The 27,289-nt window shown below is 52.1% G+C and overlaps 2 protein-coding genes across 3 annotated transcripts in view; one reads left to right on the forward strand and one right to left on the reverse strand.

Moving 5' to 3' along the window:
* Positions 1-5,403: 5,403 nt before the first annotated feature.
* On the forward strand, positions 5,404-7,629 carry RNF223 (ring finger protein 223). The gene has a single exon (XM_056796056.1). It carries the CDS (start codon positions 5,936-5,938, stop codon positions 6,728-6,730), a length of 795 nt encoding a protein of 264 aa, XP_056652034.1. The 5' UTR covers positions 5,404-5,935; the 3' UTR covers positions 6,731-7,629.
* An 879-nt stretch (positions 7,630-8,508) lies between these two features.
* LOC100023824 (tyrosine-protein phosphatase non-receptor type 11-like) overlaps positions 8,509-27,289 on the reverse strand; it is a 43,776-nt gene continuing 24,995 nt past the window's right edge. For both annotated transcript variants that reach the window (XM_056796054.1, XM_056796055.1), the window contains exons 4-16: positions 19,115-19,310; positions 18,923-19,042; positions 16,933-17,046; positions 16,417-16,513; positions 16,006-16,085; positions 15,004-15,159; positions 14,779-14,910; positions 13,576-13,730; positions 13,306-13,373; positions 10,161-10,312; positions 9,950-10,047; positions 9,545-9,643; positions 8,509-9,436 (exon numbers count right to left, since the gene is read on the reverse strand). In XM_056796054.1, the coding sequence (XP_056652032.1) occupies positions 9,559-9,643; positions 9,950-10,047; positions 10,161-10,312; positions 13,306-13,373; positions 13,576-13,730; positions 14,779-14,910; positions 15,004-15,159; positions 16,006-16,085; positions 16,417-16,513; positions 16,933-17,046; positions 18,923-19,042; positions 19,115-19,310 (1,453 nt within the window). In that variant the 3' untranslated portion in view covers positions 8,509-9,436; positions 9,545-9,558. The remainder of the gene's footprint in view (positions 9,437-9,544; positions 9,644-9,949; positions 10,048-10,160; positions 10,313-13,305; positions 13,374-13,575; positions 13,731-14,778; positions 14,911-15,003; positions 15,160-16,005; positions 16,086-16,416; positions 16,514-16,932; positions 17,047-18,922; positions 19,043-19,114; positions 19,311-27,289) is intronic.

Consider the following 27,289-nt stretch of genomic DNA (forward strand, 5'->3'; position numbering starts at 1 on the left):
TTCTTGGCAAAGATCCTGGAGCTGTTTGCCATTTCCTTCTCCAGCTCATTTTACATATGGGGAAACTGAGGCAAACAGGATGATGTGACTTGGCCAGGGCCGCACAGCTAGTAACTGTTGAAGACTAGACTTGAATTCAGTTCTTCCTGACTCCAGGCTTGGACACCATCCACTCACTGTGCCGCTTAGCTGTCTGAAGGTGGGATTTTAGCTGGGATTTAAAGGAAGTTACAGGTCAGTAGTCAGAGCAGATGGGGAGGCAGAGACAGACAGAGACAGAGGAGATAGAAAGAGACAGAGATAGAGAGACAGAGACAGAGGAGATAGGAAAGAGACAGAGAGACAGACATAGAGGAGACCGAGTTAGAGAGGAAAAGACAGACAAAGGAGATAGAAAGACAGAGAGACAGAGGAGGCAGACAGAGACAGAGGAGATAGTTAGAGACAGACAGAAGAGATAGCCACAGAGACAGAGACAGAGACAGAGACAGAGACAGAGGAGACAGACAGAGACAGAGAGACAGAGGAGACAGACAGAGACAGAGAGAGAAAGAGACAGAGAGACAGAGACAGAGACAGAGGAGATAGTTCGAGACAGACAGAAGAGATAGCCACAGAGACAGAGACAGAGACAGAGGAGACAAACAGAGACAGAGAGACAGAGACAGAGACAGAGGAGACAGACAGAGACGGAGAAGACAGACAGAGACAGAGAGGAGACAGACAGAGACAGAGAGAGATAGAGACAGAGAGACAGAGACAGAGACAGAGGAGATAGAGACAGAGAGACAGATGGAAGAGATAGCCACAGAGACACTCAGAGACAGAGGCAGAGAGAGATGTCTTGAGACCCTTAGAGACTGACTGAAAGCTGGAAGGGGGCTCAGCTGCCACGCAGTCTAACCCCCTCTTTTCAAAAAGGAGGAGACAGAAGCCCAGCGTGGGGCAGGGATGTGTGTAAGATGATGCAGCAGGTGAGACGCTGAGTCAGAACTTGAACTCGGGGCCTTATTCCACTATGCAACACATACTGTTAGTCAAATGATGGGTCACATGCGGCCATTCCCAGCCTGTGTGTTCCAGAGGAGTCACAGAGCTGAAATCCTCTCCGCTCCGATGACCCAATTCCTCAAGCATCCTCCTAGGGCCTGCCCTGCCGCTGCCCGGGTTCCCACGGTGACTGGCAGTCAGGGCACGGCCACAGGTGTGACTGTCCCTTTCTGGAACCCGCCCGGTGAGGAATAAATGTTTGTGGGCCCCAGGGACTCTGTCACTAAGTGAGGTCCAAACAGGTTGGGATTGGTGGCGGGGACAGCCTGGGCTGCGCTCAGCTCTGTGGCCAAGGAGGCTCACTAGGATTTTCAGGGTTCTCATGTGAGATGTGGATGGTCAGTCTGGCCAGAAATAAGCAATTATTAAGCACCTACTGTGTGCTTGAGCACTGAGGATGCAAAGAAAGGCACAAGACAGTCTCTGCCTTCAGAGAGCTCACAGTCTGCTAGGGAAGACAATTTGTAAACAATTACAGTCAAATGATGTGATTTGGAGCCAATGGAGGGAGGAAAGGCCTGAATGGGGGAGACAAGGGCGGGTGGGCAGGACTGTAGACTTACAGTCAAATCCACAAGCCTCACCTCCTGTCTTAGAATCAATACTGTGTACTGGCTCCAAGGCAGAAGAGCAGTCAGGACTAGACAAGGGGGTGAAGTGACTTGTCCAGGGTCACACAGTGTCTGAGGCTGGATTGGAACTCAGGTCTTGTGCATACCAGTCCTGGTGCCCAATCTAGCTGCCCACCAACAGGGATTAGTGGGAAATACCCACCAGAGAGAAGGGACTAGCACTGATGGGTGGGGAAAGGCTTTCTACAGAAGGGGGACTTGAGCTAAGACTTGGAGGAAGTCAGGGAGGTGCAGGTGAGGCAGTCCTCAGAGGTCTAAGCTCTCTGCTTTATTTCACTTTACAGCTAGGGAAACTGAGGCCCACGGCCACAAAGTAGCAAGGATTTCATACAGGCTCTCAGAATGTCAGAGCTGGAAGAGATCCGGTGGGACCACCCACTCCACCCGCAAAAGAACCCCCACTAAGAACGATGGGGAACATTTCAATAGCGTTGTAAGTCTGCAGAGCGCTTTGCTAGAATAAATCCTCCTCCAGAAGGGTCATCCAGCCTCACCTTAAAGACCTCCAGTGGGTTGAGCCTTAGAGTCAGACAGGCAGAATGGAAGGCTTGGTATGTCTTGGGTTCAAATCCCTGCCACTTGTAGCTGGATGGGCCTAGGCAAGTCACTTCATATGAACAGCCCTCTGTTTTCCCATCTTTAAAATAGGAAGATAATGGTCAGTGGAAAAGGCACAGCTCTGGAGTCAGGGGACCGGGGTTTTCATCTTGCTTCTGATGCTTAATGACCTCCGTGATCTGGGTGAGTTATCTAACATCCCTAGTTCTCAGGGAGTTGGAATCCGGAAGACCTGAGTTCAAATCTAACCTCAGTTACTTACTGGTCAAGTCACTTCACCCTGTTGGCCTCAGTTTCCTCATCTGTCAAATGAGCTGGAGAAGGAAATGTCCAACCACTCCAGCAGCTTTGCCAAGAAATCCCTGAATGGGGTCCCAAAGAGCCAGACTCCTCCTCTGTAAACCAAGGGCCCTGGAGCCACCCAATGGCCTTTGAAGCAGCAGAGAGCTGGAGGCTGCTGGGAAAAAATACTGAACAAGGAGTCATTGCCACTTCATGGCGGGGTTGAGAGGCTCCCGTGAACTGACGATAAGGAAGCATTTTGTAAACTCTGCATCCTCCGGTGCCCGCACATACCGGGCCCTCGGGGCACTGGTGAGGATGCAGGAAGGTCGGCACAATCCCTGCCCTCCCCAGGCTTACTCTCTCCTCGGGATAATGGGCCGGAGACAGAGAGAACTAGACGAGGGAGGGGGCAAGGGGGGAGCCAAAGAGCTCTGGGGCACTTGGACGAGGGAGAGGGCATTTTCAGCCACTGTTGGGGTAGTAGATCAGGGATGGCTTCCTAGAGGAGGCAGCATCTCAGCTGGGGCTGGAAGGAAGAGAAGAATTCTTGATAAGTGCAGAGGAGGACGGAGTGGCATTCTAGGCATGCGAGACACTGGCTCGTGTGAATGGCCAGATCCAGCTCATGCAAGAGAGGAACTGAGTGGCCTGAGTGGCCAGAATCATTATCCTACGATCATAAGAACTGGCATTTCTCTAGCACCTTTCTAAACCTTTTCCTCTCATATTATATCATATATCATGTTATATTACATTGTTATATTGCATTATATCACATCACATTACATTACATTATGATACATTATATTGTTATATTGTGTTATATTATATTGTTAGATTGCATTCTATTCTATTCTATCATATCCCATTATATTATGATATATTGTTATATTACATTGTTACATTGTTATATTACATTATATTATGATATATTGTTATATTTTATCATATTACATCATATCATATCACATTATATCATGATACATTATATTGCGATATTATGTTACATTGCATTATATTATATCATATCCCATTATATAATGATATATTATAGTGTTATGTTGCATTCTATTATATCATATCATATCACATTATATTATGATATATTCTATTGTTATATTCTATTGTATTATATTATATCATATCCCATTATATGATATATTATATTGTTATATTGCATTATATTATATCATATTACATTATATTATGTTATATTCTATTACACTATGTTACATTGCATGTTGTGTTACATTGTGTGTTGCATCATGTCAGATACACTGTCATGTCACTCATACATTATATCATCACATCATATTGCATCATACTTACTTAATTATATCACATTATATTTATTGTCATCATGTATCACACATTAGATCTCGTCACCTCACACCATATCTCATGATATTGTAACATATCATATCACATGATATAATATTATATTATATCCTGGTTTCAAGGCAGAAGAGAGGTAAGGGCTAGGCAATGGAGGCTGTGACTTGCCCAGGGTATCTAAGGCCAGATATGAATCCAGGATCTCCTATCTCTAGGCCTGGCGCTCTATCTGCTGAGCCACCTAGCTGCACCACACACACACACTGGCACTTTCCATACATGATGTCATGGAGACTCCCAAGCACAATGAGAAGTGGGCTCTCCTGGGATGGCATACCCATTTTACAGATGGAGAGACTGAGGTTCAGAGTGGGCAATGATTTCCCAAGGTCACACACAACTGGTGAGTGTCAGAGGTGGGATGGAAACCTAGGACTTCTCGCACCAAGCCCAGAACTCAGTTTACCTCATCAGGGAGTAATTTAAAATGATCCAAGCTCAGGAGTTTTTATTTGATGCCCAGGGGCACTTGTGAGACAGAGAGGGTGTGATAGGAGTCTGGTGAATTGGATAGAATAATCCAAGTGAGGGGTGATGAGCTTGGTGGCCCCCTTAGGAGGAGAGAAGGGCACCTAGGGGAGAGATGTGGGATGAAGCTGACAGACTGGACGGGGACTGGAGGCAGGGAGTGAGGGAGAGCAGAGGAAGGCTCCCGTACCCAGGAAGATGGCGGCAGCAGCCGCCACTGAACTGAGGAGGCTGATGGGAAGGAAGGGAAGGTGGGGAGACGATGGTTCAGCTTGGGACAGGCTGACATGGGCTGGCCCAGCTCTTCAGGCCGGACACTGGGGGGTCCCATCTCCTGGTCAGGCCAGGAGCTCCCGAGGGCCTCTGCCTTCCCTTCCTCCCTCTTTCCTCTGGCCAAGGTCATTGTTAGCCCTGCAGCCATGGGCAGGGCCCCAGGCTGTAAATGAGGATGTGACAAATGAGAGCTGACAACCCCCCCCCCCCCACGTGCTCAGGGAGACAAGGGCTTCCTTGTGCCTCCGCTCAATGTCCTTCTCCCCACTGAAAATGACCCTACCATGACGGTCCCCACGGCTCCCCTTGTCTCGCCCAAAGCATCCCTGGACAGAGGGGGACCAAGCGGGCCTTGGACTCTGGCCCAGACCCCCCCCCCCAAGCCAGCTGGCCACAGTTGATTAAATTAAACCCCCAGGAGTTACTTGGGACAGAGGAATTCGGCAGCTTTTATTGTTCTTATTCAGCTGTGCTTGAGTCTTTGAGACCCTGTTTGGGGTTTTCTTGGCATGGATACTGGAGTGGTTGGCTATCTCCTTCTCCAGCTCATTTGACAGAAGAGGAAACTGAGGCAAACCAGTTGTATCTGATGGATACTGGAGTGGTTTGTCATTTCCTTCTCCAGCTCATTTGACAGAGGAGGAAACTGAGGAAGACAGGCTGAAGTGACTTGGCCAGGGTCACCCAGCTAATAAGTGCCAGAGGCCGTATTTGAAATGAGGAAGAATCTTCCTGATTTCTGGCTGGGCCTTCAGAGAATGGCAGCTCAAACTCGATGGCAGCCCAGGGTAGGGGTGCTTAGCAAGAGACTCCCACGGCTAAGCTGAGAATTTCAGGGAAGGACGGATAGCCTTCTCCTTGAGCTTAGCATCGATAAGACCAACTCGCTGGCCAGAATTCCAGTCTGAGGCAGAGCAAGTACCAAGATAGTCCTGAAACCAGGAGGATTTGGGTTCAAATGCTGCCCCTGATTAACTCTGATGGGCCTTGATATCTTCATCAGTAAAATGGGGACAACAACAAAGCCTAAGTCACGGGGCTGTTGGGAGGACCAGAGGAAGTAATGGGTGTGAAAAGCCTTGCAAACCTCCGAAGAGGCTCTCCTTGTGAGACCTCTGCGAGGTCCTGCGCTCTGGGCTCAGCTAGATGCCGAGGGGTGCACTCTCCACTGGAGCCAATGGAAGGAAGTAGATGGGTTCAGCCGGTGGCAGGATGTCCCTAGAGCAGCATGTAGAGAGTAGAATTTCCTTCCCTGAGAAGTGTGAGACTTAAAGATGGGCTCGCCGGCTTCTGACTCAGTTTCCCCTTTGTCCTTCCAGATCAAAGGCATGTCTTCAACTCAGCAAGTATGGCATACGGCGGTGCCCCCGCCAGACCTGAGCAGCCCCACAGCAGTGGTGCCCATGTCGCCCGTGTCCCCCCCAGCCCCAGGCTCGCCCGAGGACGGATCCGAGAAGGTGTCGTCCCCCCTGGAATGTTCCATCTGCTTTACAGGCTACGACAATATCTTTAAAACCCCCAAAGTCCTCTCCTGCACGCATGTCTTCTGCCTGGAGTGCCTGGCTCGGCTCATGGCAGCCCAGCCCGCCGGGCAATCGGACGACTCGGTCCCCTGCCCCCTGTGCCGCCAGCCCACCCCTGTGCCACTGGCCGGGGCCCCCGCCCTGAGGACCAATCAAGAGCTGCTGGCCTCTCTGGCCCCCCACCTGCAGAAGGAGGAGCCGGTCTGGATGGACGGGAGCAAACTCTGCTACAGGCCACCCCTGCCCCCTAGCGCGTCGGAGCCCCCCGCCTGCATCTGCGTGGACGTGGGCATGAGCAAGCCCGATGCCGTCCAACTCCCGTCTCCGGCCCCGGCCCGCCGCAGGGGGTTCTTGTCCCGCTGTTCCTACTGTAGTGACTGGAAGAGAATTCTCCTCATCATGGTGCTGCTGGTCATCCTCTTCTGTATCGTCCTGTGGCCCGTCCAGTGCGCCCTCAAGACTGGCAACCTGCGCTGCTTCACCCACCCCCCTTCCGCCGTGAACCACCGGCCCACTCCCTCCGAGTTGCCCCTGAATGACAATTAGCCCAGCTGGGCCCCGGGGACCCCTCCCCCCAGCCTCCACCCCCCCTGAGTGCAATAACCAAGCCTGGACCCCCTGGCTGGCCTTCTCAGCCTCCCTGGACCCCAGAGGGCCTGATGGGAGGGGGTAGGAAGTGAGGAGATAATCTGTAGTCAAGCTATTCCTAGACTCACAGAAATGTCAGAGCTGGAATGGGACTTACTGGTCACCTGGTTCAAAGAAAGTGACTGGTCCAAGGTCACACGATGAGCTAGGGAGGGAGCTGGGCTCCCGGTCAGGACTCTTTCTAATGTAGCCTTCGTTAAAATGTGAAAAAGAAGTAGGTGGGGAAGGTGGGAGTGTTTCTCCCCCTCCCAGAGTCACTGGGGTGGGGTGGGTAGGATGGGGGCAAAGAGTGCCCCCAGGATATGTAATTTTCTATGGCTTCCGTATATTTTATTTTTATTTGATTTTTACGTGGACATTTCATACTTGAGGCTCTGGTGTCTTCCACACCATCTCTCCCTGGGCAGGGCTGGTCCCTCCCTTCCCCAGACCCAGTCATGCTCCCCAGCCCTCCCTGCCCAACACGCATCACACCCCTCCTCCAAGATCACCAACCTCCTACCCCCTCCCTAGCCTGGCTGGCTAGGGAAGAGCTCTGTCCTGGACTCCCTTCCCCCCCACCAGAAGCAGCCTTGGGGTGGGCGCCCTGAACCAGACCTTGCTGATGCCCCTATTCCCAGCCCCCCATTCCATTGGTCTGAGCAGACCTTGGGCATTAACTGACCAGCAAAGCTTCCATTCCCTGTTCTCCTTCCCCATAGACCTACGATGAGGGAGTGAGCAAGAAGCATCGCCCCCCTCCTTTGTTAATAACTGTGTTGTTTGATAAATAAATAAATAAATGGGTTTTTTTTTTAGCTGTGCCTGTGGAGAAAATATTCAACTGCAACCTCTGGGGGCTTCTAGACCCCTCCCGGGTATAGTGGAGTTCCAGAGAAAGGGGCAGCAAGATCTCCCCGGTGCCCAAGGGCTATGGCCAAAGCAGCCTTGCCATCTCCAAGGGCCCACTCAAGACGAACAAGTATTTAGTAAGTGAGAGGGGGCAGAGTAGCACAATGGATAGAGCTGGCTTCCTTGTGGGTCCAAGTCTAATCTCTGATGCATTTAGACCATGTAAACTTGGAAAAGTCACTTAACTTTCAGTGAACCCTTGAATGCTGAATCCTGAGCTCTAGTCACTCCAGGCATTCTGGGGGCATGGGAGACAGATGCCAACCAGAATTGGCTGGCTAACAGCATCTCTTGTTGGTCACAAATAAACACCCAACAGGTATGGGGGATGTGAAGCAAATGGGCTATGAGACCTTCTTCCCCTCTCTCCTTTCCCTCACACTACAGGAGTCTCCAGTATATTGTCTTGTAAGCCCTCAGGTATCTCCTCCCTACCATCTAGCCCAAAGCCCCATCTTCAAAGCCCATTACCCAGCTCCTGCAAGACAGTGAAAACAGTGCCCAGAAGAGACACAGTCAGCGTCCACACGCCTTCTCCCCATCCTCAGCAGCCCCATTACCAGGCCCCCAGATAGACTGGGGAGACCCAGGGAGGGACAAGTTTCTGCGTCATCACCCTCACTTATCTTTCACCTCCCAAGACAGAGTCAACTTCCTCCATGAACCTGCTGGGTGCCAGGGGTGGGGTGAGGGCAAGGCTGGCACCTTCACAGCACCGAAGCCAACTCATATTCCTCCCACCCACACCCAGACACCGGTTGAAAAATTAACAATCAAAGCTGACATAATGAGAAGGTCCAGCATTTACTAGAAACAAAGTCAGAAGAGGCCAGTTGTATGCTGGGGCCAAGGTGGGAGCATTCCCTGTGAAGCCTACAGGGAAGGGGGGGGTACCAAGTGGAGGAAGGGAGGGGAGGGGAGGGGACCCCCCAGATACATACACACATGCTTGAACACAAGAGTCACAGATTCCGATTCAGCCCCAGCCAGGGGCTGCAGACTGTGAGCTCCTTGAACACCGAGAGGGGGTTCTGCCTTTCTCTGTATCCAGGGCCTGGCACTTAACTGTTGTAAATAAGCTTGTTGACTGACTGACTGACTGACTCACACACACACACACACACACGCACACACGCACACTCACCACAGCATCACAGACACATTGTGCACACCCATCGAACACGGATTGCACATTCAAAGGTTCAGTGTCACACGTACATCCGGTTACCCACAGAAACGCAGGCCCCCCTCGTGAATGCCCGCAGACACACGCCCTGTCGGCAGCGGGAGGGGCAGCTCCCCCGAGCTGTCTGAGCCCCTTCTGCTGGAAAGAAACAGAAGACGGAGCGGGCCCCTCCCGGTCTGATCTCCAGCCCCCGCTCGCTCTCCCAAGGGAAAGGTGTGGGCACAGTGAGAAGGGGGACCCTGGCCCCCCAAAATAGGGCTTCCTGGAAAGGCCAAGCCCCCGGGAGAAGCCACTCTATCAGACTTTTTTACAAAACAAACCCCCCCCAATTTCCTTTTTTTAAAAACCCCAACCAAGAAAAGCTGCAGCCGCTCTGGCGATGCCAGGGCAGGGGGAGCGCCGGCAGCCTCCAGCCCACACGCTCTGCCCCTGGCTCCCAGCAGCTTCCTGCTTCAGGCTCCAGGCACGGCCCAGAGGGCTTCGCTCCAGCAGGACAGAGGGGTGGACAGAGGCGAAGTTGACCAGCCCTGGGAAAAGAGGGGAAGAGGAGGAGGTCTGTCCCAGAGCAGAAGGGGCTCCTCCCCCTCCGTGCCCCCTAGGATGGCCCGGCCAGCCCCAGCTCCCACGGGTGCTACCTGGGGCCTCAGCCCTATCTCCCCACGTTGCTCAGGCCGGACACCGAGGGGGCCCTCACGTTCAGGTTTTCATAGATGCAGGCGGAATCGTCGCTCATCCTGGAGGGGAAGGACGTCGGGGCTCACACCCGAGGTGGGCAGCACCCACTGCCCCAATCTCCCCGTCCGTAGGTGGGGTCGCTCCCAGCCCTCCCCTCCCAAAGCTCCCCACTCAGAAGCCAGGGCTGCCCATGGTCGTCTGCTGCCCCCTGGTGGGGACCTTGGCTAGTGTTGGGGGAGATGCTGGCACGGGAGGCGGCTGGGCTCCCTCTCCCCCAGTACCCCCCAGATGGACCATCCTTCTGCCCCGTCCCCCCACGTGTCACCCCCTATTCCCTCCAGGCCCCCCATCCCCTGCCCACTCACACAGACTGGGCGCGGGAGGGTGACAGCCCTTTGCTTCGGGAGGGGTCGGAGGGGGGGGAGCGAATGTTCAGATATTCCCGTTCCTTCTGCTTATTGCGCTGCAAGATGGGGGCAGAGGTCAGTGCGGGCCCGGCGGGGCGAGGAGCCAGAAGGGGGAGGGGCGATGGAATCCGGGGGGCTCCAGAAGGGGCTGGGGCAGGGGGCGACCCACCTGCTCCTCCTGCAGCCGCCACTGTTCACCCTCAATATGCCTCTGCACAGCCATGTAGACAAACTTATACTGGGCTTCCGTCTGCACCATTCCAGAGCGCTGCTGCCGCACCCGCTGGATGGTCCTGGGGATGTCGATGTCACAGTCCAGCCCTGGCGGGCGGGAGGAGACGCTGACTCGTGGAGCTGGGCCTGGGGGGTCCCTCAGCCCTCCCGGGCCATTGGTCCCCCTGTCCGCCCCTCCTGGCAGCCCGGATCCCATCCCTCACCCTCCTCCTCTTTCTAAGCTCTGGCTCAGCACGGCTCCCTCGGTCATCCCGCCTAAAGCACGCTCGCATCTCGCTGAGCTCTGCCTGCCTGCCTGCCTGCCTGCCTGCCTGTCCCCGTCTCGGCCTCTCTGTGGGTCTGTCTAAAGAGCCCTCACAATCACTACGGAGGCAGAAGAGCGCTGAGAGCCAGGCAATGGGCTGAAGTGACTTGCCCAGGGTCACACAGCTGGGAGGTGTCTGAGGCTGGGCTCGAACTCAGGGCTTCCTGACTCCTGGCCCAGTGCTCTACCCATTGCACCACCCAGCTGCCAAAGGGTCCAAGTTGCACCAACATAAATTTCAGCTCAGAAGAAAGACAAACTTCCTAACAATTCAATGTATCCAGAGGTCTTGAAGAGGAGGCTGGAGGACCGCCTGTCAGAGCCAAGGTGAGGGGGAGGTTTTCCCCGGATGAGCCCCGAAGTCCCTTCCAACAAAAAAGTCTTCCTTCACCTATCACGACATCCGCCTAGAGCTGGAAGGGTGTCAGAGGACATCTTGCCCAATGCCATTATTTTACAGCTGGGGAAACTAAAGCCCTGGAGGCTGGCTTGCCCAGGCACATAGAGACCAGCTCCTGGCACAGGCAGTAAGGGCCAGGTATGGAATTTGAACCCACATCCTTTACCCTCCAGAACTTGTGATGATCTCTCTCCCCCCCCCTCTCCCTCTCTCTCTCTCTCTCTCCCTCCCTCTCCCTCTCTCTCCCTCCCTCTCTCTCTCTCTCTCTCTCTCTCCCTCCCTCTCTCTCTCTCTCCCTCCCTCTCTCTCTCTCTCTCTCTCTCTCTCCCTCTCCCTCCCTCCCTCTCCCTCCCTCTCTCTCTCTCTCTCTCTCTCTCTCTCCTTCCCTCTATTTCTCTCTGTCTCTGTCTCTGTCTGTCTGTCTCTCTCTGTCTCTCTGTGTGTTTCTCTCTGTCTGTCTGTCTCTCTCCATCCCCCCCCCAGCCCCCGTCTCTCTCTGTCCATCTCTCTACCCCATTCCTATCAATCCTATGTATTGGTTGCAAGGCAGAGGAGTGGTAAGGACTAGGCAACAGGGCTGAAGTGACTTGCCCAGGGTCACACAGCTGGGAATGTCTGAGGCCAGATTGAACCCAGGACCTCTAGTCCTGAGGCTCTATCCCCTGAGCCTCCAGCTGCCCCCCATGATCTTTCTCCAGTTGTCTGCACCTGCTGCTTTCACTTCCTGACTCCCCGCTCTCTCTTCAGGCCAGTTGTGGGTTCTCTTCACCTTCCTTCCTTCGGCAAACTCATTCAGATCCGAGCTAGTTCTCTTCAGGAGAAGACTCTGAAGGATGCACCTTCAGGTGACTCATTGACTAGAGGGCTGGGCCCAGAGGCTTTTAAATCTTACTAGCTGTGTGACCCTGGACAAGTCACTTAACCTCTGTCTGACTCAGTTTCCCCATTTATAAATCGGAGCTAATAATAGCCCCCTCCTCCCAGGGTTGTGGCATGGTTCAAGTGAGGTAATGTTTGTAAACCACCTGATGTATCTTAAAGAACTCTGGAAATGCCAGCTAGGATGAGGAGGAGGAGGGTGGAGGAGGCAATCCTTGAGCTGAGCCTTCCTTAAAGAAAAGGCAGGAGAAGATTCTAGGCATGGAATCTATGGAGAACAGCACGGTGGCCAACTCTCCTACCCTCTATTCACTCTGTCCCCTTCCTTTGCAGCTTTGCCCTTCATTCTTTTTTTTAAACTGCTACCTTCTGTCTTAGAATTGATACTGAGGGGGGCAGCTGGGTGACTCAGTGGATGGAGAGCCGGGCCCAGAGATGAGAGGTCCTGGGTTCAAATCTAGCCTCAGACACTTCCCAGCTGGGTGACCCTGGGCAAGTCACTTCACCCCCATTGCCTAACCTTTACTACTCTTCTGCCTTGGAGCCCATACACAGGATTGTTTCCAAGATGGAAGGTAAGGGTTAAAACGAGAACAAGAATAGAAAAAAAGAATTGATAGTAAGTATTGACTCTAGAGCACCAAGGACCAGGCAATCAAGGTGAAGTGACTTGCCCAAGGTCACACAGTTAGGACATATTTGGGGCCAGATTTGAACCCAGGACCTCCTCGCTCCATTGTGTCCATTGTGCTTGGCTACCTTCATTCTTCATCCCTTACTCCAATCCCCAAGCCGTCAAACCCAGCTCCACACCTCCTCTCCCCAAGGCTTCCTATCTATTTCTAGAACCATCATCCTCATCCAAACCCTCCTTTATCACCCAGTAGATGACTTCCATCAATTCTTCCCTGGTCTTCCAGTCTCTCTTCTCTCCTCTCTCTGCTCTATCCTTCACACGGCCGCCACAAGAACCTTTCTCGGGGACAAACGGTCATGCCACTCACTCCCTGGGCTTCCTCTGGTCTCCTAATTAAAAATCCAACTCCTTAGCCTGGCATTCAAGGCCTTCTCCAGACTGAAACCACTCTGTCTTGCTCCAGCCAACCTGAATTTCTCTCTGATCTCTGAACATACCTGCAGTCTCCTCCCTCTGAGCATTTGCTCACAAGGTTCCCTGTGCCTAAAATAGTTTTCCTCTCTTGTTCTACATGGGAAATTCCCACTCATCCTTTAAAACCCAATTCAAATGCCACCTTCTCCAGGGAGCCCCCATGATCTCCTTGAGTCAGCATCGGCCTTGCCCTTGGCATCTCTCTTTTGAAATCTTGTGAGTTTTTCTGTATTTATCCCCGGCACGTCCCCACCAGACTGCAGACCTCGGAAGGGCAGGATCATGCCTCATCTACATTATGGCTCTCCCCCAGAGCCTGGCATGGGTCGAGCAAACAGCCTGGGCTGCCGCGGAGCCTGGGGCCCGGAGGGAGGGAGTGACCGTACCCTGTCGGCGAATCGTGTCCACCAGGATGTCAATCACGATGATAGTGCCGGTGCGGCCGATGCCAGCGCTGGGGACAAAAGGGACAAAGCCGAGGAGCTTGCTGGTGACCGCCCTCCCCTCTGCCCGCCGAGCCCCGTGGCCGCCCTCCCCTCTGCCCGCCGAGCCCCGTGGCCGCCCTCCCCTCTGCCCGCCGAGCCCCGTGGCCGCCCTCCCCTCTGCCCGCCGAGCCCCGTGGCTGCCCTCCCCGCAGAGCCCGGAGGTGCACATACCTGCAGTGCACCACAATGGGGCCAGAGCCCGGGACACTGCTCTGCGCCTGGTTCACCTGGTCCAGGAAGCTGAGGACACCCCCAGGCTCCGTGGGGACCCCGTGGTCTGGCCAGCTGAAGTACTGGTAGTGTGTGACCTTCCTGGGCTGCTCCTCCTGGACCGGGGTGAGGAGAAGGGCTCTGGGCGTGAGGAGCCTCGCGTGCCCGCCTCCCCGCCTCCCCCCTCCCCCCTCCCCAGGGCTCAGGTCCCGCCTGGAGACTGGTATCTCACACAGAACAGAGACTACGTCTTTGGCAGCCACTAACACCGCCAGGGACTTGGCCAAGGTCACACAAACAGGATGGATAGGTCAGAATTTGAACCTAGAGCCTCCTGGCGCTTTCCTCTCACTTTCTTGTATGAATTTGCACTTGTATATCTCTCGTTATGTGTTTTCTAGCCCACTCTCTCATTTGACAGTTGAAGAAACTGATGCCAAAAGTGAATTAACTTGCCCAGGACTTGGATCCCCAAAGTTTATTATAATCTCTGGCCCCTAGTAAGACGCTTTAAGAAGTGCTTGTTGGGGGCATCTGGGTGGCTCAATGGATGGAGAGCCAAGTCTAGAGACAAGAAGTCCTGCATTCAAATCTGGCCTCAGACACTTCCCAGTTGTGTGACCCTGGACAAGTCATTTACCTCCCCAATCCTAGCCTTTCTGTTTCTTCTGCCTTGGAACCAATACAGAGTATTGATTCTAAGAGAGAAGGTCAGGGATTTTTTAATTAAAAAAATATTTTTAAAGAAATGCTTATTGATGACTGATGGACTGATATAGGTAGTAAATGTCGCATGCGGGATCTGAACCGAGATCCTCTGACTTCAGAACTCTTTCTAGAATGTAAGCTTCTCAAGGGCAGGAATATTTAGATTCTGCCTCTGTCCCAGTGCCAGCCATGGAGTCATTCTTGGTTGTTAACTCAAGCTAAATCAAGAGCCTGGAGCCGAGAGACAGAGGGGTGAGATGCTGCTTTGCCCCACTCCCAGGGCATTCTGGGATAAAGCCACCCTTCTGGTGGGAGGAGGTTCCACCTTCCCCCCACTGTCAGCCCTCCTCTTTGGTCTCGCTGCTGGCCCCTGGGTCCCCCCCAGTATGGCCCCTCCCTCTTCCCTGACACGACACCTCATCCATCCTCGGCCCCCCACGCCAGCCCTGGGCTCACCCTGTCCGTACGCCCCATCTCCAGCTCCCGCACGTAGTATCCTTGAGCCTCCCTCTCGGACACATGCTGCACCCGCACACAGCCGTAGTCCTTGGTACAGTGCTGATCCGGCCAGTAGCGAAAGCACTTGTTCTGGGGGTGGGAAGACGGGGATGCCCGGCCCTGCTGGGATACACGGCAAAACCTCCCCCGCCCCGCGATGCCCACCAGAGCCCGCCCCCTCACCCGTCCTCGCTCCATCTCCTTGGTTGTCATGACGATGACATGCGTGTTCTCTTGGTACACCATCGCCCAGAAGTCATTGACCGTGGTCTGCAGGCAGCCCTGGGTCGCTATGTACACCTTCGAAGGTTCCTGGCTCTGGCCATCCTCAGGGATGCTCTGAAAGTGCGATGGGCAGCTGCTCACATTCAGAGCCCTCTCTGCAGCTTCCCCCCAGCCTGGGGCTCCTCTGTCCCCCCAGAGCCAGAGCAGAGTTGGGAACGGAGAGCAGGAGCCCAACAACGCTTTCTTCCAGATCAAACAGCCCATGGGTGCTGGCCAGGGGTAAAAAAGTAAACTTGACTCCCAGGAGCCAATAGGAACCCGCAAAGGGCCAGGAAATGGGCTTAGGATCTGGGTAAGCTGGGTGCAGTCCCCTCTGAACTTCGAAGTAAAGGGGGCTCTCGGTAACGAATCTCAGCACCCCAAAGATGGAAGGAACCAAGCCCCTGATGCCTGACCTAGTTCTAAGACACTAGCAGTGGAAGATGGGCTACCCTAAGCCCCTCAGATCCCCTGGAACCAGCTCTAAGGTTGAGAAAACTGGGCCTGGGAAGCACCTTAGGGGCCATCTAGGGTAAACCCTTGTTTTACAGAAAGGGAAACTGAGGCACTGAGCCATGACTTGCCCAAGGTGACACACTGAGTCCTTCGCAGAGCTGAGCCTCAGACTCTAAATCCAGCATCCTCCACATAAACCAGGCTCTCTACACACTGACTCCTTCAGATAAACAAGGTCTCAAGCACGTGGGCAGAAAGGCCCTTAGAGATTTTCAAGCCTGATCCTCCACATTTTACAGATAAGAAAACAGATGCCCAGAGAGAGGTAGCAGCTTGCCCAAAGTCACACAGCGAGGCAGCAGTCAAGCCTGGCCAGTAAACCAGACCTTCCGACTCCCAAAGCCAATATTCTTTTCATTAGACATATAGGGTCACCCCGACAGTTGGGTACGTGGCCACACGCACCTTGATGTAGTTGGCATTTATGTAGTCGGCACCTGGCACGCTCCCATCCACCTCTCGAAGGGTCACACGGGTGGTATCGACTGCAGAGGGGAGAGAAACGTGAGAAGAGCAGGAAGGTTTGGGAGTCTGGGGTGGGCAGGGCAGGTAGAGGTTCCCAGGACCCTGTCTGCCTTCCTCCTCACTCTCCTGGCCAATATTTGACCTGCCCGAGGCTGGCGGGCAGAGGAGGGGTCTGGGGCAGAGAGAAGGGGGATGCGCGTGTGCAGAGGGAACAGTACGTGGGTGACGTGGTCAGTTAGCACGGGGTACGAAGGGATCGGAGCACTACCACTGGAGAGCAGGGAGAGAGAGAAATCCGGGGCGAGAAAGGCAGGTGTGTGGGCTCGCTCTCTCCCACCCCGAGAGCCTCACAAGGGAGAATGTTCTTGTAGCGGTTTTTGGCCTTGTTCTCCGGGCGCTGTCCCTCCTTCCGTGGGTACAAGAGCTTACACTCCTGCTGCTGAAGCATCTGGGAAGATAAAGCCCACCTTTCAGCCGTGACCCCAAACCCAATTCCAGCCCTACAGGTGAACCCAAGCCGCATCCTCAATCCACAGCTCAGCCCTGGCTCCAATTCCCTAGTGCAGCTCAGTCTGGAACCCTAGAACTCAACCATAGCCCCAGCCCTACCCCCCGGCTAACCTAACTTTATTGTCTCTCCTCGTCCCCACCAGATCCTCTTCCCCTCTGTCCTCCCAATTCAGGCCAAGATCGCCCTCATCCCCTTTTTTATCAAGGCTCAGAAAGCCTGAGTTCCTTAGTCACGGTCTCAGTGCCAGGCAAGGACAGAGCCCAGATAAGACCCCAGGAGTGTTGGCTCTCCTGGTGCTGGGTCTGGGGACGTTAGGGGCTAAGATGAAGGGCAGCAACTGGCTCTCCTGCCCTTACCTCAAACTCCTCCCAGAATCCCTGCTTGGCCTTCTCGCTCTGGTCTGCCATCTTGTTCAGCTCTTTAACACGGTTCTCGATGTTGGCAGCATTTATCCTGGTGGCATTGAATGGCTGGCAGGAAGAGTAGGTTCAGAGTCAGCACGGCCAGCCCTCTGCCTCCCCTGGCCCTAGCTCCCTCTGGTCCCCTCTTCCTTCTTTTGCCCATCACTGAGCTGGACACAAGGGGGCTGTGGTAACAGCAATTCTGGGAAACAGGATGTTTTCTGTTTAACTGCATTTGATGTAGGCTTCCAGTCTCCCTGGCCTGTCCAGGCAATGCTCTGTTGAAAGCCCACTGCCCACTTTCAGTCACTACCCACCACCCCAGGCTTATTTCCCATGGCTCCCTTCACCTGCTCTCGCTTCCAGACAAACTATCCTAAACCTTCTCTACCTCTTAGAAGTTTTCAATCCTTTCAGGACTCAGGTGCCACCTCCTACAAGAAGCCTCCCTGGATTCTCCCCCAGTCTGTATTGTTCTCTCCCTCCTCAAATTACCTTCTATCAATGCAGAAGAAAAACATATGACTTATCACTTGTTTATATGGGTATATGATTTGGAGTTTTGGTTTTCAAAGATTGCTCTATAGCAAAAATGAATAATATGGAAATTGGAATCAGGTGATAACATTTGTATAACCCAGTAGAATTGCTTGTTGGCTCTGAGAGGGGGGAGGAAAGAGGAGAGGAAAAGAAAATAAATCGTGTAAACATGGAAAAATATTTTCAAAATAAAAATTAAAAAATAAAAACCAATTACCTTCTATCTATTAATCTGCTGCCCCATGTTGTATTCCCCCCACCCCCCCGCCCCAGAAGGATGTCAGCTACTTGAGGGAAGACACTTTTTGTTTTTGCATCCCTAGTACCCAGCATAGCAGCTGTTAGATAGCATACACACAGTAAATGCTTGTTAAGCTGACTCTAGGAATTCTACCAATCCATGACTCAGCCAACCCAGCTTCCTAGGACTTTCCCTTGCCTTTGTCCATGAGTTCTCTTATTAGAATGTAAGCACCTTGAGGGCAGGGGATGTTTGGGCTTTTGTCTTGGATCTGTAGTGCCTAAAGGGTACATAGTAGGTACCTAATAAATGCTTATTGGTTTATTTTTATTATTAGCTCCAACAACTTTGAATCCCAGAACTTCTGAGTTGGCAGAACTTCAGAGACCAGCTGTTCTATTCCATACCAGAAAAAGACTCCACCCCTTCCCAACTGCCAGCATCCTCAACCCATCATTTTTTTTAGCGTTTTCAGTGACGTCCAACTCTTTGTGACCTCATTTAGGGTTTTCTTGACAAAGATGATAGACCAGTTTGCCCTTTCCTTCTCATTTTACAGATAAGGAAACTCAGGCAAACAGGGTTAAGCGACTTGCCCTGGGCCATACAGCTAGTAAATGTCTGAGGCTGGATTTGAACTCAGGAAGATAGGCTCAGTGCTCTGCCAATTGCGCCACCTAGCTGCCCAACATGGAAGTAGCTGTGGAGCCTTGGAATGAGAGGGATCCTGTGATTTCCCCAGAAGCCCATGGCTCAGTGGGAAGTTTCCCCCAACACCCAACCTCCATCTGCTTCTCTGTAGCGGCTCCCCCACCCCACCTCATTCTCCTAGGCCAGCCAGGACAGGGCTCATCCTTCTTCTGCCTAGTAGAAAAGGCAGCTGGGCAGGGATCTTGGGGTGCCCCGAGAGCATGACCCTCAGGGCTTGTCTCACCTGATACCAGGGCACCTACCAGCCCCTCCACTGCCCGTTCCCAGGAGATGTTCTTCTCCAGGCTAAATGCAGGGAGCACCCATTTCTGAGCTCAAGAGGGTCTTGGGGGTCATTGGCACCAACCCCCTCCCTTTGCAGATGTCCCAGCATGCCTGGAGCCTCTAAAACACGCTCCAGGGGCCCTTCTCCACCCTGGCCGAGGTGCCGCCCCCAAGGGGACCAGCAGGTACCTGTTTGAGGTGCACGACGGCCCCTGACTTCTCCACCATGGGGTTCTTCTTGTAGTGTTCCACGAGGTCCGTGAGGGTGTCAAAGCGCTCCCCGCCGCCCACGTCGTACTTGCCGTCCGCCTGGGGAGGAGGCAGGTGAGCGGGCGCCCCATGAGCCCTCCCCTTCCCGCGTCCCAGAGCCCAGGGGCACACCTGGAAGCGGATCATGACGTGGGTGACCCGGGGCCGGCGGTCCCCGCCATCCAGCTTGTCCAGCTCCTGGGTGAGGACGGAGAGCACAAAGTCCCCCGGCTTGCTCTGACTCTCTCGCACCAAGAAGCTTCCAGGCTTGCCCTTCTCGGTCAGCAGCTTCTCCGCCTCCTTGCCAAAGAGGTGCCCGTGGTACCACCTGGTAGGGGATGGACAGAGTGGGGAGGGGGCTCCGTTCAGCCTAGGAAGATGAAGGGACTCACCTGCACACACACACACAGCTACGCTAAGACATAGGGTCAATCTGGAGGCCTTCCTGAGGGAGGATGCAGAGCTCCTCACGACTCAGATCATAGACTCTTGAGAGCTGAGAGGTGGAGGGTGGATGGAGGGGGCTCAGCGGGTACCTTGTCTAACCCATACCCTTCTCTAACATGCTTGACAAATGGTCATCCAGTCTTTGCTTGAACACCTTCAAGGACAGGGAGCTCACTACCTATCGAGGCTCTGGGACAACCCAAATGGCTAAGGAGTTTTCCTGGGACTTCAGACCTAAATGAACCTCCCTGCTGCTGATCCTTCCAAGGCCTAAAAGAAGAAGACTGTTCCCCATGCTAGCTGCTCAGATACTGAAACAGCTATGGCGTCCTTCCCTCACCATTCTCAACCAAGTCTAGACATTCTCCATTCCTTCAACTATTTCTTTTTTTTTTTAACCCTGACCTTCTGTCTTGTAATCAGTACTGTGTGTTGGTTCCAAGGCCGAAGGGCAGTCAGGGCTCAGCAATAGGAGTAAAGTGACTTGCCCAGGGTCACACAGCTAGGAAGCTAGGAAGCATGGAAGATCAGAAGACCTGTACTTTGTCTCCCACTATTATCCTGGATGATCTGAACAGTGCAGGGTTTGATGGTTCCTGCCCATCAGTCTCAAAGTATATAGAAAGCTTCTGAGGGCAAATTTGAACCCAGAACCCATCTCTGGGCCTGGCTCTCTATCCACTGAGCTACCCAGGTGCCCCCCCCCCAATGATTCTAATACTTTACCTAATGCAGGCATCCATTTACCTCCACCTTCCTGCCACCTACCTGCCCTACCAATACATCCCTAACCCTGCCTCTTCCCATTTATATTTCAGTAATTCAATCAACTCTACTGTGTATTCTGTGAAAAGTTGGACAGTCAACTGCCCTGTGGGTCAACTCAACATCCCTGAGACTCCCCAGGCCCAAAGTCCTTTCTCTGGCTGCCACTTGGGTTCCTCCTAGATAGGATTAGCTCCCTTTTTCTATTTCATAGGACCATAAGGAAGGGCTGGGAGGGAGCCCAGGTCAGCTTTACCAAAAGGGAAACTGAGGCCCAGGGTAGTTAAGTGACTTATCCAAGGTCACACAGATGTGGAATTCTGAACTCCAGAATGACTCTGGGAAGGGGACCTTGGATTCCTATGGCTGGAGCTCAAGGCCTTTCACTGAACTGATTACCCTCCTTCAGACCCTCCCCCTCAACTGTGGCACCCAGAACAAAACCTGAGTCCCCGAGGACCGGGGCTGTGTGTCTGGAAGCTATGCCTTCAGAGCGAGGGGATGGTGAGCAGGCCTGGGGAAATGCTGAAAGGACTGACTGGCATTAGAAGGCATCAACTTTTAGTCACATCTGACTCTCCATGACCCCCCTGAGGTTGTCTCAGCAAAGACACTGGACGGGTTTGTCATTTCCTTCTCCAGCTTGTTTTACAGATGAGGAAACTGAGGCAACCAGAGCTAAGTGACTGGCCCAGAGTTCTACAGCTAGGGTCATCTGGGGTTTTCTGAGCAAAGACACTGGCCTGGGTTGTGATTTCCTTCTCCAGCTCATTTTACAGATGGAAAAACTGAGGCCAACAGTTAAGTGACTTGCCTAGGGTTATACACACAGCTAGTAAGTGTCTGAAGCTGGATTCGAGCTCAAGAAAATGAGTCTTCCATCCATCACGCTCTGCCTCCTGCCCTCTTTGGCTTCCTTCAAGTCCCAGCTCAAACCTTCCACAGAAAGCCCTTCCTGAATCCTTTCCTTGGTTTCTTTATTGTCCCCCGCTCTAGTGCCTTCCATCGGGTGATTATTTCCCACTGAGGCTGCCCAGAGCTTGGGCCTTTTGCATGCTGTCTCTCCCGTTAGGCTGTGAGCTCCAGGGGGCACAGAACCATCCTCTGCCTGTCTCTGGCTCCCCGGCCCTCAGCCCAGGGCCTTGCACCCAGTAGGTGCTTAACACGTGCCTGCTGCCTGCCAGAACACTCGTGTGACCTTGGGCAAGTCCCTGGGAGGCAGCGTCTGCCTTTTCTTCTCCCGGGGCTTCAGGAGGCTGGAAGGTGCTCCTGGGCCTAATTCACTTCCTCTGGAAAAGGCAGGTGGCCCTTCCGGTGTGCTCCAGAGGCTGAGCTTCTCCCCTGAGCAGAGTTGGGCTGCTGGTGACTGATGACTCACTGCCCTGGGTCAAGGAGAGTTCCCTGCAGGCCCCGCATGATCCACTAGGTGGCGGCCTCTCCCTATCCGAGCTGGGCTGGGGAGGGCAGTTAAGAATGCCATTTGAGGGGTTCCCTAGAGGGTGGGAGGGGGACAGCTTGTCCCTGACACGGCCATCTAGGTGGGGGCCCTCGGCTGGGCAGCTCCCTGCTCCATGCTGCCCGGAAATACCCCCCAGGAGCCTTTTATTGCACCTACTCCCTTGGGCCGGGGTTACTGTGCCTCCTCCTCCTCTCAGCCCTACTGCCCTGGGAGCTCTCCTTAGTCCTCCCTAGCTCCCCTCCTTTTCTAGATGAGGCCCACTTCCTGCAAGTCACCCGGGCACTAATTATGATTAGGAGATAATGCTAATAATAGTTCACACCTGGCATTCATCATCTCAGCTTCTCCTGACAACCCTGGAAACAGGCACTATTATTACCCCTATTTTACAGGTGGGGAAACTGAGGCTCCGACCAGTTAAGCAGCTTTTGCCCAAGTTCTCACAGCTAAGGGTGACCATGTGGGAGGGTAACGCCCAAGTCTTCTGGACTCTTTGAGTCCGGCGATCTATCAGACACCCCCCACAGCCAGTCAGTGTCTGAGCCAGGCATCGAACTCAGGCCTTTGTGTCTGACTCAAGCCAGCATCCTCATCCCTCCTGCTACAACTCCCTTCCCTTTGTATCTGGCTCAGGGGATTCTTCTAGTCCAATCTGGGACAGACAGAGGGCAGAGAGAAACAGGAAAAGGGGCTGAGTTTAAGGAATAATGAGTTGTCCGGTTTGCCGGGACAAGCACGGTATGAAGAGGGATAATGAGAAATAAGTCTGGGCAGGTTATCTGGGGGCCAGACTGTGATGGGTTTCAAGGGCCTGCCAAAGAGCCCGTTTTATCCAGAGGCAAGAAGATGCCTTTGAAGGCTGGGGGCTGGAGGATGTGTGCTAGAGCGATGGCCTTAGCAGCTGTGCGATGATGAGAGAGAGAGAGAGAGAGAGAGAGAGAAGAGAGAGAGAGAGAGAGAGAGAGAGAGAGAGAGAGAGAGAGAGAGAGAGAGAGAGAGAGAGAGAGAGAGAGAGAGAGAGAGAGAGAGAGAGAGAGAGAGGAGAGGAGAGAGAGAGAGAGAGGAGAGAGAGAGAGAGAGAGAGAGAGAGAGAGAGAGAGAGAGAGAGAGAGAGAGAGGAAGGGGGAAAGAGAAGGATGGAGAGAAGGAGAGATAGGATGGAAGGAGAAAGAGAATGGAGGGAGAGGAGAGACAGAAAGGGATGATGGAGAGAGATGGAGAGAGAAGGAAGGAGGGAGAAGGGGAGAGAAAGAGAGAAAGGAAGGATGGAGAGACAGATGGAAAGAGAAAGGAAGGAGAGAGAGAGAAAGAGAAGGAGAGAGATGGGGAGGGAAAGACAGAGAAGGAAGGATGGAAAGAGATGGAAAGAAAGAAGAAAGGAGGGAGAAGGGGAGAGAAAGAAAGGAAGGATGGAAAGAAAGGAGAGACAGATGGAAAGAGAAAGGAAGGAGGGAGGGAGGGAGAAAGAGAAGGAGAGAGATGGGGAGGGACAGAGAAAGAAGGATTGGAAAGAAAGAAGAAAGGAGAGAAAAGGAGAGACAGAAAGAGAAAGGAAGGATGGAGGGGGAAAGAGATGGGAGGGGAGAGAGAGAGAAAGACCGAGACAGAGAGATACTGCAAGCAGGAAGACCAATGTGGAAGCAAATGGGAGAGGGGCCAAGGAGCCAAGCTAGGGTGTGGCCATATGAGCAGAGAAGTCAGATGCCCGAGATATTGTCAGGGCTCGATGTGGTAAGAGAGCTTAGTGGTTATAAGGGGCTTTAGGGAAGAGGAGAGTCAGGGTGACTGAGCGTGGAGTCTCCGAGCCGGCATGACCAGTAGGCAGCGAGCTTTGGCGAGACAGGCTAGTGTGGGTCACAGAAGATGGGGCCTTTGGGGACACCCTGAGTTTGAGAAGTCAGTAGACCATATGGGTGGAGATGCCCAGCAGGCAGTTGCTGACGCAGGAAGAGCTTGGAAGTCTGGGAGTCATCTGTGCCAAGATAATAATTAAACTCTAGGAGCAGATAAAATCATTGAGAGAGGTCATGGAGAATAAAGGAGAAGTGGGTCCAGGACCCACTTGAGAGACACCCATAGAGGGGGTCGGGACCCAGATGAGGTGTCCGGGACTGAGAAGTTCCCCACAGCCAGAGGAGTAGGAGAACCAGCTGATCCCCAAAGCCAGCGGGAGCAAGAGATGGTGGCCCTGTGGCAGAGGAGGCAGAGGAGGCATGGGATGAAAGCTGAGAAAAGTCTGGGATGTTGTGGCCAAGCTTGGGGAGCACAATTGAGAGGCTGGGACAAATGGCAGCTCCCCAGGAGCTGAGGAGGGAGAGGAAGGAGGGGACATCGCCCAGCTTTTCTAGTCTGGCTGGGGAAGTGGAGGAGCCACACTGATGGTGGCTGGGGGGCTGGTGAGGAATGCCATTGTTGTTTTAAGGATGGAGGTCTGGCAGTGTTTGTAAGCAGCCAGGAAGGAGTCAGAAGATAAGGAGAGATGGAAGATGAAAGGCAGAGGAACTATTGCTGAGGTAAACTGCCAGAGGATACGAATGGAGATGAGATCAAGGAACAAGGAGAGCGGAAGGGCTTGGCAAGGAGAAGGGCCACTTCTTTGGCAGAGACAGCAAAGGAGAGAGAGGGATCTGGAGGTATGGAACTGGGGAGGAAAGGAAGGTCACAAGGGCTGCTCTTTATTCTGAGGCAAAGGAGAAGAGCTGAGGTAAGAAGCTTGAGAAGAGAAGAGGTCTGGAATAGGCATGTTGTGAGGAGAGAGAGAGACAGACAGACAGAGACAGAGAGAAAGAGAGAGAGAGAGAGAAGAGAGAGAGAGAGAGAGACAGAGAGAGACAGAGAGAGACAGAGAGAGAGACAGAGAGAGAGACAGAGAGAGAGACAGAGAGACAGAGAGACAGAGAGACAGAGAGACAGAGAGACAGAGAGAGACAGAGAGAGACAGAGAGACAGAGAGAGACAGAGTCAAAAAGGGAAGAACCTGAAGCAGACCTGGTCAGCACACTGCTGTGACTGACTTGGACAAGAGACATTGACATGTGAGTGGGAACAGAGAAAGTAGATAAATGGTGGGAGTCCATGAGGGCTAGATCTGAAGCCCACCACCTCCCATGGCAACCCATTCTATTTTTAGATCTAATGGTTCAAATATGGCTCAGACACTTACTAGCTGTGTGAACCTAGGCAAGTCACTTCACCCTGTTTGCTTCGGTTTCCTTATCTGTAAAATAAGCTGAAGAAGGAAATGGCAAAATACTCCAGGAGCTTTGCCAAGAGAAACCCTATCTGCCTCAGTTTCTTCTTCTGTAAAATAAGCTGAAGAAGAAATGGCAAACCACTCTACTAACTTTGTTAAGAAACTCTTGCCTGCTTTTCTATATATCTCCAACATAGCTCAGCAGCAAGAACTAGAAAGAGAAATCCCATTCAAAATCACCTTAGACAAAATAAAATACCTAGGAATCTATCTCCCAAGACAAACACAGGAACTTATATAAACACAACTACAAAACACTCGCCACACAACTAAAACTAGACTTGAACAATTGGAAAAACATTAACTGCTCATGGATAGGACGAGCCAATATAATAAAAATGACCATCCTACCCAAACTTATTTATCTATTTAGTGCATACCCATTGAACTACCAAAATACTTCTTCACTGATTTAGAAAAAACCATAACAAAGTTCATTTGGAAGAACAAAAGATCAAGGATATCCAGGAAATAATGAAAAAAAAACACATACGATGGGGGCCTTGCAGTCCCTGACTAAAACTATATTACAAAGCAGCAGTCATCAAAACATTTGGTACTGGCTAAGAAACAGAAAGGAAGATCAGTGGAATAGACTGGGGGAAAGCGACCTCAGCAAGACAGTCTATGACAAGCCCAAAGATCCAGCTTTTGGACAAAAATCCACTATTCGATAAAAACTGCTGGGAAAATTGGAAGACAGTGTGGGAGAGACTAGGAATAGATCAACACCTCACACCCTACACCAAGATAAATTCAAAATGGGTGAGTGACTTAAACATAAAGAAGGAAACCATAAGTAAATTGGGTAAACACAGAATAGTATACATGTCAGACCTTTGGGAGGGGAAAGGCTTTAAAACCAAGCAAGATATAGAAAGAATCACAAAATGTAAAATAAATAATTTTGACTACATCAAACTAAAAGCTTTTGTACAAACAAAACCAATATAACTAAAATCAGAAGGGAAACAACAAATTGGGAAAAAAATCTTCATAGAAACCTCTGACAAAGGTTTAATTACTCATATTTATAATGAGCTAAATCAATTGTACAAAAAATCAATGCATCTCCAATTGATAAATGGGCAAGGGAAATGGAAAGGCAGTTCTCAGATAAAGAAATCAAAACTATTAACAAGCACATGAAGAAGTGTTCTACATCTCTTATAATCAGAGAGATGCAAATCAAAACAACTCTGAGGTATCACCTCACACCTAGCAGATTGGCTAACATAACAGCAAAGGAAAGTAATGAATGCTGGAGGGATGTGGCAAAGTAGGGACATTAATTCATTGCTGGTGGAGTTGTGAACTGATCCAACCATTCTGGAGGGCAATTTGGAACTATGCCCAAAGGCGACAAAAGAATGTCTACCCTTTGACCAGCCATAGCACTGCTGGGTCTGTACCCAAAGAGATAATGGACACAAAGACTTGTACAAAAATATTCATAGCTGCGCTCTTGTGGTGGCCCAAAACTGGAAAACGAGGGGATGCCCATCAATTGGGGAATGGCTGAACAAACTGTGGTATATGTTGGTGATGGAATACTATTGTGCTCAAAGGAATAATAAAGTGGAGAAGTTCCATGGAGACTGGAACAACCTCCAGGAAGTGATGCAGAGCGAGAGGAGCAGAACCAGGAGAACATTGTACACAGAGACTAATACACTGTGGTATAATCGAACGTAATGGACTTCTCCATTAGGGGCGGTTGTAATGTCCCTGAACAACTTTCAGGGATTCCAGGAGAAAAAAAACACCATTCATAAGCAAAGGATAAACTATGGGAGTGGAAACGCCGAGAAAAAGCAACTGCCTAGAATATATAAGGGTTGAGGGGGACATGACAGAGGATAGACTTTAAATGAACACTCTAATGCAAATACTATCAACAAAGCAATGGGTTCAAATCAAGAAAACATCTAATGCCCAGTGGACTTACGCGTCGGCTATGGGGGGTGGGGGGGAGGAAAAGAAAATGATCTATGTCTAACGATAATGCTTGGAAATGATCAAATAAAATATATTTAAAAAAAAAAAAAGAGAAACTCTGCTGCCTTGGTTTCTTCATATGTAAAATAAACTGAAGGAGAAATGGCAACTCTATCTCTCCCTCCCTCTCTCTTTCTCCCTCTCTCCCCCTCTCCCTCCCTCCTCTCTCTCTCTCTTCTCCCTCTCTCCTTCTCCTTCCCTACCTCTCTCTCTTCCTCTCCCTCTCCCTCCCTCTCTCTTTCCCACTGCCTCCCTCTCTCCCTCTCACCTCCCTCTCTCTCCCTCTCTCCCTCTCCCTCTCTCTCTCTTCTCTCTCTCTTTCTCCCTCTCTCTCCCTCCCTCCTCTCTCTCTTTCTCCCCTCCCTCCCTCCCCTCTCTCTCCTTC

Source organism: Monodelphis domestica, chromosome 4 (genome assembly GCF_027887165.1).
Source record: "Monodelphis domestica isolate mMonDom1 chromosome 4, mMonDom1.pri, whole genome shotgun sequence".
Classification (NCBI taxonomy): Eukaryota; Metazoa; Chordata; class Mammalia; order Didelphimorphia; family Didelphidae; genus Monodelphis; species Monodelphis domestica.

Bases quoted from the DNA above. Each gene is read 5' to 3' on its own strand.
- RNF223 (XM_056796056.1), top strand. From the start codon at position 5,936: ATGGGCTCGCCGGCTTCTGACTCAGTTTCCCCTTTGTCCTTCCAGATC.